Source organism: Cornus florida, unplaced genomic scaffold, assembly GCF_030987335.1.
Source record: "Cornus florida cultivar Cherokee Brave unplaced genomic scaffold, ASM3098733v1 CherokeeBrave_3.0.0_Hap2_Chr01, whole genome shotgun sequence".
NCBI lineage: Eukaryota > Viridiplantae > Streptophyta > Magnoliopsida > Cornales > Cornaceae > Cornus > Cornus florida.
In genome coordinates this window covers 112,213,990-112,223,306 of record NW_026775571.1, presented here as the reverse complement: position 1 = coordinate 112,223,306, position 9,317 = coordinate 112,213,990, and the positions used below count along the sequence as shown (strand labels likewise).

The following is a 9,317-nucleotide window of genomic DNA, read 5'->3' as shown; positions in this document are numbered from 1 at the left end:
GCAATTTAAACAATAAAGTAAATCCCATTACTATCCTTTTGAAATTAGGGGTATTACAATAAGCATGGAAATTCATCATATAAGCATGCTTTCCACATAATACATTTAATACATGTCCTCACATAACCACATATACACAATTAAATAATTTTAAACTAAAATTAGCACAAATAAGCATGTTAAGTCACAGTTCAAGTAATTTGACTTACAAAAGTGCAAGAATATGCGGATTAGAAAGCCCCTACCTCAAGTTTGTGCAAAACCCTTAAAATGGTTTCCAAATTTCAAAATCCCTATGGAGGCCCAAAGTTGAAATTGTTGGCACTCACGCGTAGAGCTCGTCATGCACTCCGTCTTACCTCAAACGGCACCCCAAAATTCCAAGTAATGAGAGGGTTATCAAGCTTTAAAGATTGAAGTAAAAGAAGAAGAAAAAATTGGAGTTTGAGAGAGTGAGGGAGAAACTTGGGGGGAGAGAGAATGTAAGGCCATGTGTGGTCTCTAGACCACTAGAAACATGAGTGGTGAGTCCCACCACCAACTTTGACTTTTCCTTTTTCTTTTATTTACAACTCAACCCCACAAGAAAATATATAATGAACCACCATAGGAATGCTACATAAAATAAAATGTATGAAATGCAAATGGACTCAACTAAAATCCATACGAAAAACGTGAAAAGACAGAAATACTCTCGCGGCGATGAAATTCCGGAAAAATGAAAAATGTGAAAAATTGGAAACATCACAGAAGGAAAGCAGTGGGCTTCACGTGGGTTTGTCAGTGGAGTTGCCTTTAAATTGGGTGTTTGTGACTTGGTGGGTATACAGAATAGAAGAGAATATTAAAAAGAGAGACAGAGAGTGAGCCGAGAGAAGACTTAAGAGTTTGAGCAGACAGTGAGTGAGTCGAGAGTTGCAGAGGGAGTAGCGAAGCTTGGAGACTTAATGATCTAGTGAGGAAATACTTTTTCAGTGTAGGGTTCTCTATACCTTAAATGGCTTGGAGTGGTTTTGCTTCAATAGTTTTGATTAAATGTTTTAATTAAATGCATATGTATTTTGTTTATACTCACCTGTATATGTTTATTTTGTGAAGCTGTTTTATTAAACCTCATGAAATTCTTGTTATAGTTTTTCCTACTGGGACGTTTGTCTCACCACCTTACAGTTTCAGATACCGAAGATGAACAGGGATTACTAGATGCGGGCTTAGGTTGAAGAGTCGGCGTTGCAGGATTTTATTTATTTATTTTGGAGAATTTTTATGTATTTTTTAGGAAATTGACTTTGTATAAAAGAGGGCATTTTTTTTTTTTTAGATCCTGGGTGTATTGTGATGTATTTGGACTTGTATAAATCGAGGATTTTATTAGAATTTTCGGGGCGTGACATTCTTGTTTTGTATTAACCACCTAGGACCTCGAGTTGTTGATTGGAGTCCCTTGTAAAGCATAATTCTAACCTAAGAATGATGTTTTGATACTAGATATGACATGATTGACCTAGGTAACCTCAGGTTCGGGTAAGGACCGGTTAACAGTTCGGACCCACGGGTTCGGGTCGTTACACCCATGATCTGATCGATTAGATGAGTGGTCCAGAATGAGATGCACTGTCCAGATCCATCTAACCGATCAGATAGCCTCATTTGACTCATCTTATCGACCAGATAGCCGAGGCAACCAAAAACAACATTATGTTAGGTCTATGTAATTGGTTAAACGGTCCCATCTAACCAATCTGGAACAAAATTATCTTGAGAGAAAGTATCTCAGCCCAGTCCCGATGCATCCAAATCTAAAATATTAACCGTGAAGGAAAAATACATGCACGGTACGTCTATGAGATATTATCCCAACATCAAAGCGAGTCCAACAACAACATGTGATAGTTTAATGATATCTAAAACATGCAACCTTAACAAGATTACATGATAACTGTAAATTGGAATCCCACATGCATTGATTAAGGGATCATACATCCATGAGTCCATACGAATAGCTACAAGTGTGAAGCAAAGAAGTGGAAATCATCCGGGAATTTTAAAAGATGAGGATAAGTTCCTGAACCATTTCCCTTATTAAAAAATAATACATGATCACAAGATAACATATCCAAAAGAGGTTACATTAAGCATGTTTAACATGTTGCATGCAATACATTTTTCAAAAGCAGTACAAAACAACTATGTTGAAAGCATATCCAAGCTAATATGGGGTAGCATCCATAAAGAACACTTCTTTACCTGAAAAATGTTAAATCAACGAGGGTGAATAATTTATATTACTCCGTAGGAAATACATATTAGGATAAACTAGGTTTTCATTGGTCCTACAAAAATAACATAAGCTATGCAAATGTGGAAAATGCCTCCTAGTCGTCGAGATCAAGGGTGAAACTAAGGGATCATCTTAGAACTAGCAATATAATAAAATACGACAATCTCAATGAAATAATTCTAAGCTCAGAACAGTACAACGAAACCAAAATACACCAAGTTACTTCTACACATAGATGTCACCTTGAAAATCAAAATACGAAATTACATAATAGGGATGACTTGGACGCACACACACCACTAGTCATACATACTGCATGAACTAGCCAAACAGTCATTCCCAATCTACTAAACCTCAGGCGACAAAACCTAATGGTCATTGTACATTTAGAAAAACTCGTGTCTCTTTCATTAGTGCCGAACCGTAACATTTATAAGTAATAATGTCCCAAACATCTCCTAAAAATCGACAACCAATCAGCAAAATAATTAATCCATGTAACAATGCCACATAGTCCATCTTCCATGCGCACATAAAAGATGAAATCAAGTAATCCATGCCATATAGTCCTCATACATGTCATGAATTTAAAAAAGATGAGATAATAAGGCCTTTGAAAAAAAAAAAAACATAGATTCTAAGTCTACTAACACCTAATACTCAAAACAATAATAATCATGTCATGATTTTTGAAGAAACATTCTAAGGCCTAAACATACAAGTATCATTGAAGAATATATAAATCATACAAATGACATCAATGAGTACAGAAGTTATACATCTATCAATAATCATGCTTTAAAACCTTAGATCTAACTTATGTCACAATGGAAACACGATAAAATTCTCACAACTCGCACAACACCTACATAACTCATAATAGACTCCAAAACACAATGAAAAATTTGGGTTATAATTATACTACACTCCCTACCTTACTCTAGAATAGCAACCTAGAAGAATATCCAAGAATGAAGATGGCCCAAAGCTAAAACAAAACCGAAGGTTTTGTTACAAATGATGTCTTAGTTCTTTTTCCCTTCTATGGAGGCATCAAAAGATAAAGAGATGGTAGCCAAAATGAAGAGAGAAGAAAGAAGAAAAAGAAAAGCAAAACTGGAGGAAGAAAGAGAAAGGTAGAGAGAAAGAAAAGAAAGAAGAAGATATGTTATATGTAGCCTACAATTTTCTTACAAAAATCTTAAAACTGCTGAGTGACCTCTCCAAGATTCAAGAATCACACAAAGACCCCAAAATAGAAATATCTTCAAATTATAATCGCACTTTTGCCCTAAAATAAAATATCTACAAAAGATATTTACACAAGTACCCCCAAGATTGAAAATGTCGATTAAGTCTAATTGCACAAATACCGCACAAGACAAAAGTTGAAAACGCATAAAAGTGAAAACAAGTGGAACATACATCCAAGATGATACGGTGGCAAGTTGTGCAAGTATGAATAAATGAAATGTTGGAAGTCATCCCCGAACACTTGACTCGGTCTTGGGCCTATACGATCCGAAGACCGAAAAAAAGTGAAATAAAACGAACGCAAGAGAACAAAAAGGAAAAAAGTGACACGGTCATCACATATGTGCTTTAAACAATGTCATTACATTGCTTTAATTACTGATAGAAAGTCCGAACCAACCTCTCACAAAGGTTTAGAAAGGCTTTGCCAGTACCGGAGAGTTAGAATTCAGGCTCTCATAATTTTCCTAATTATGATAATAGAGCCTTAATCAGGGACGGATCTATGAATTCATATGAAGGGGGACAAATTTATATAGAGGGGTTTTTTCATAATTTCAGTGGGGGCAATTTCAAAATTTTATGAATATAAATGCAAAAAAATATAAATTTAGGGGAATAAAATGTAATAATAAAAAATTTCAGTGGGGACGGATGCCCCTAATGAGTCCTTTATAGATCCGTGCCTGGCCCTAATCCTAATGATGCATTTTCCTTTAAAGCTACATTTACAGGGGCGGAGCAAGAAATATAAAGTTGGGGTGGCCAAATTACTCGTATAAAATTGATTTTTTTTTTTTTTAAAAAAAAATGTAACAAAATTTTTTTTAGTGCATTAATTTTAGACTTTTTTTTTTCGTTAACATGCCTATAAATGATATGTAAATTAAAAATGGAGAGAAGAACATATGACAGTCGATAAACAAGGTTGTCAAATTAAAATATTTTTTTCTATTTTTAATATATAACAAACAATAATAATAAAACTGAATATTGTATGAAGAATATGAAATAGAGTACTCATATGTTATATCAAGATTGCAATAATAACTTTCCAAAAAAAGAAAAAAAAAAAAAAGGATTCGTTAGACTTAGAGGAACACAAGCGATTTCTTTTGTAAACTATCTTTAATTACCATAAATAAGTATTTTTTGAAAATTTGGGGGGCCAATTTTAATTTTTCTATAGTAAATTACCATTAAAAATTATAAATATACACTATTAATAGAAGTTAAAGAAAATTTTGAGGGGGTCAATTTAAAATTTTCTATACTAAATTACTTTTAATAAGTATAAATATACACCACTAATAGAGAGATTACAGAAAAATTTGGGGGGCCATGGCCACCCCTCCCTGTAACATTTAGGGGTACCAAATTAGTGTCTTGGAATTAAACTTGGATGCTTTCAAATGCAAAGCATAATATTCTTTTCGAAAATGTGACCTTGATTAGAGAATAATTATTCTACACTCAAGGCCGACCCAACACTTTTTGTATCATTTTTTTCTTATTAACCAAAAACAAAATGATAAGTTGTTTAAGTAGTAAGATCACTAAAATGATAAAACTGTAAATTTGTAATTCAGTCAGAAGAGGAAGTTGTATAACGGCATTACTTGTGCCTGCAGAATTGTTAATCACCTGCCGCGATATTATTTTAAAATAACAGCAATAATAAATAATGGCATTCATGCAAAGTGTATGGAAGTTGATTTACGTGTATTAGTGAAATTCATGTGTGCAACAAGTATATATATATATATATAGGATGATCATTCAAAGACGCTGTCTAGCTCTCATTCATCAGTGTCCAAGAATGGTGCAACTTGTGTGGGATGATCTGGATGACTAGCTGGATGAGCCTAACAGCACTGTGACTCATGCAAATCTTGAAAGGGTTGTTGAAAACACCTGCCATAGTGTAATATTTTAGGTAAGCATCATCATTTACATGGTCTCAACTGTTTTTCAACTCTCTCTTAATATTCTTTCTGATTGCACATTGTAGGAAATTTTGCAGCTTTAGCATGGGGGATGCTCAAGAGCCACAAGGTCCACTACTAAATGAGTTAGGTAAATTCTAAGCTACTTCACAAGATAGTTTTTGATAGATGTCATTTGTATATATTCTAATTGAGGAAAATAATATGCAGATCAATAAAAGTATAAATAAAGATTAAAATTGAAATGCAATAATAAAATGAACTAATAGTTATACACTACTGAATACTAACCTTTTCTATCCACAAATTCAACAGGTCAGGAAGCTGAAGGAGCCAAGTCATCCGATCATGCAGCAGCTACCCACCAATCTCCGTTTCCTCCACTCAAAAGTCGAAAATGGTGGCTCCGAATTGTCATCTACACGCTGTGTGTGCTCGTTGGCCAGTCAGGCGCTACGCTTTTGGCAGGATTGTATTACAGGAAAGGCGGAAAAAATATATGGTTGGCAGCACTAATGGAAACAATAGCCTTCCCAATTCTCATCCCTTTCTCTCTATACTTCTCACAACACAATCATGATGATCACCAAAACAACAATTCACCAACGAAAACTCCTCCCTTGATCCTTGCAACAGTCTACATCTGCCTAGGCCTAATGCAAGCATTAGACAACATGTTGTATTCAATTGGGCTCTTAAACCTCCCCGTCTCTACTTTCTCCCTTATTTGTGCAACCCAATTGGCTTTCAATGCTTTCTTTTCTTTCTTCCTCAATGCACAAAAGTTGACTCCTTTGATACTCAATTCTCTCGTCCTCCTTACCATCTCTCCTGCCCTGCTTGTTTATCAAAGTGACTCTGAGACAAAGGCAGGCGCCTCGAGAAGGCAATACTCAATCGGGTTTTCGTGCACTGTTGTTGCATCTGCTTTGTACTCCTTGATGCTTTCACTAACACAGTTATTCTTCTGCAAGGTGCAAAAAAGGGAAACTTCTACTATGGTCTTGAATATGATTGTGTACCAATCACTAGTGGCAACTTGTGTTAGTACATTGGTGCTTCTTGCTAGTGGCAAGTGGAATGGTTTGGCAAGAGAGATGGAAAATTTTGAGCTTGGGAAGGTATCTTATTTGACAGTTTTAGTTTCACTTGCAGTAGCATGGCAGGTTTTCTCTATTGGCGCGGTGGCATTGATATTTGAGGTGTCTTCCCTCTTCTCCAATGTCATTAGTACTTTGGCTTTGCCTATTGTCCCAGTTCTTGCCGTTATCTTCTTCCACGACACCATGAATGGAGTGAAGGTGATAGCATTGTTGTTGGCCATTTGGGGCTTTGCTTCATACTTGTATCAGCATTATCTCGACACTTACAAATCCGAGATTGACCACGAAAATGCTACCCGAGCTCCTGAAGAAGCTCATAGTGAAACATGTTAATTCACTATGAGCTTCTGTGTTCCAAGTCAGAATCTAATTTCCAGAAAGAAAAAGAAAATCATGTAACTAGCTTCAATCATTAAGACTACTTGCTCTTTTGTTCCTGCATTTAATTGTCTTCCCCTAGTTGAAGTGTAACTGTAGATTCTGTCCACTCCATTCATGTTTGGTTTAATGAAGGAAAACAAGATTTTTGTTCATACCAAGTAAGAAGTTGTGAAATAATAGCTGTGGCAAAGTGACTTGGGAATTCCTAGAACATCCATTAGAACCTAGTAAGTTGGTCACATCTTCCATCCCACAAAAATACCTCTATTCAAATAGCTAGTTTAATTAAAAAAAAACTTTTTTTTTGGGAAATTAAATAAATAAATGTATGAGCTTGTCCTGCTTTTTATCTGCTAGTGCTCATATTTTGGGGATTTAAAACAGGTTTAATATTTTAAAAGAGCAAAAAAACAATCATATGGTCCACTGCTAATATCTAGTCAATTAGAGCCAGATATAAAAATTAATAATGTAAGCTCCACACAAATCTATTGTATGTCAATGGTGTAAAAATGTTTCACAAGATGCCCCAAATTAAGCCAAATGAAATCTTTCAAGTTTTATTTAAAAAGAGAGTTATAAAGGTTTGTACATTTTAATTTTATAACAATTAATTACCAATCATGATGAAATGGTCCATATGATAAACGAGCCATAATCAAGAAACAAGTGATGTTTTGCATGGAAAGGACTGAACTAATTTTTGGTTTCATTCATTGGTTCCTTATTTCCTGCTAATTATGAGGCCTCTACACTCGGAATATATATATATATATATATATATTTAAATTGATTTCATCAAATATTGAAGGGGCTACAAAGTTTGTATTTTTATTTTTTATTTTTTAAATTGATTTCATAAAATATTGAAGGGGCTATAAGGGGTTTTTTTTTTTTTTTTTTTTTTTTTTTTTTTCTGCCCCTTCAATATTTGATGAAATCAATTTATCTATCTATAATTGAACTTACTCCTAAGATTACATGAATCACAGGCAATAACAGTAGACAAATGAAAAAATTGAACACAGATTCACTACTGGTGCACCAAAAAATAAATCACATTATATTCTCCATCACTTCACAATAATGTTACATCATCATCACGATCATCATGAAACAATTGAATACAAAGTCTCTCTTTTCAAGCTCACTTTCCGGGTACAAAGTTTGTGGCATAAGCCCAAGCATTGTTGTTAACTGGGTCAGCCAGATGGTCAGCAAGGTTCTCCAATGGTCCCTTTCCAGTCACAATGGCCTGAACAAAGAACCCAAACATCGAGAACATGGCCAACCTACCATTCTTGATCTCCTTCACCTTGAGCTCAGCAAAGGCCTCTGGATCATCAGCAAGGCCCAATGGGTCAAAGCTTCCACCGGGGTAAAGTGGGTCGGTCACCTCACCGAGCGGTCCACCGGCAATACGGTAGCCCTCAACAGCGCCCATCAAGATGACTTGTGAGGCCCAGATAGCCAAGATGCTTTGTGCGTGGATCAAGCTAGGGTTGCCCAAGTAGTCAAGCCCACCCTCACTGAAGATTTGGGCTCCGGCCTTGAACCACACGGCCTCACCGAACTTGACACCGTTGCGGGCCAAGAGCTCGGGGAAGACGCACCCAAGGGCTCCCAACATGGCCCATCTACAGTGGATCACTTCGAGTTCACGATTCTTGGCAAATGTTTCTGGGTCAGCGGAAAGCCCAGCGGTGTCCCAACCATAGTCACCGGGAAATTCGCCGGTGAGATAGGATGGGGGCTCACCGGAGAATGGGCCCAAGTACTTGACGCGGTCAGGACCATACCATGGGCTGCCAGAAGGGACAGGCTTGAAGGACTTCCTCATGGTGATCCGTCCGGTGCCGAGAACCTCCGGGGCAACTTTGACAGCCGTTCCGGCGAGAGATGGGGAAGAGAGAGCCATTGTGGAAGCTGAAGCAGCCATTGTTGAAGAGGAGCTTGGAGAAGGGTAATTAATAAGTTGTAGTGATGGAAGAGACTGGCTAGTTTGGTGGATTATAAATAGAATATCGAGGTAGAGAGAGCTAAAGTCCTCCTTATCTTATGATATCTATATCTCTATTTTCATTGGGTGTCAAGATTTTGTTTCCGTTGGATTCTCTCTCCACTTGTCACCCTTCACTCCACCAAATCATCTAATATTTTACTGCTTGGGGTGGATGAATTGTGTGGTTGTCCTTGTGTAGTTTTGGGGTTACATAGCGAATTATCTTTTCACCTTGGAAGCATAAAGTTTAATAGTTTGGGAGTGTGTTCTTTGAGAAGGTTATGTCCAAAGTAAAAAAGCTTGGCTTCAACTTCGAATAATTGCTTCTATTCCTCTCTAGAAATTTGTAG

At 36.4% G+C, this 9,317-nt stretch overlaps 2 protein-coding genes across 2 annotated transcripts; one reads left to right on the top strand and one right to left on the bottom strand.

Moving 5' to 3' along the window:
* The first annotated feature begins 702 nt into the window (after nt 1–702).
* Nucleotides 703–6,917, top strand: LOC132280910 (probable purine permease 10). Its single transcript, XM_059782667.1, has 3 exons — nt 703–818; nt 5,547–5,611; nt 5,797–6,917. Exons 1-3 carry the CDS (start codon nt 703–705, stop codon nt 6,915–6,917), a joined length of 1,302 nt encoding a protein of 433 aa, XP_059638650.1.
* Nucleotides 6,918–8,005: 1,088 nt separating this feature from the next.
* LOC132314278 (chlorophyll a-b binding protein of LHCII type 1) lies at nt 8,006–8,967 on the bottom strand. Its single transcript, XM_059813158.1, has one exon. It carries the CDS (start codon nt 8,902–8,904, stop codon nt 8,113–8,115), a length of 792 nt encoding a protein of 263 aa, XP_059669141.1. The 5' UTR covers nt 8,905–8,967; the 3' UTR covers nt 8,006–8,112.
* Between the last annotated feature and the right edge of the window lie 350 nt (nt 8,968–9,317).

Excerpts from the sequence above, each read along its gene's own strand:
- LOC132280910 (XM_059782667.1), top strand. The coding sequence starts at position 703 with ATGAAATTCCGGAAAAATGAAAAATGTGAAAAATTGGAAACATCACAG. Across the intron at positions 819-5,546 it reads AATTGGGTGTTTGTGACTTG|GAAATTTTGCAGCTTTAGCA; the intron begins GTGGGTATACAG and ends TGCACATTGTAG. Across the intron at positions 5,612-5,796 it reads TCCACTACTAAATGAGTTAG|GTCAGGAAGCTGAAGGAGCC; the intron begins GTAAATTCTAAG and ends CAAATTCAACAG.
- LOC132314278 (XM_059813158.1), bottom strand. The coding sequence starts at position 8,904 with ATGGCTGCTTCAGCTTCCACAATGGCTCTCTCTTCCCCATCTCTCGCC.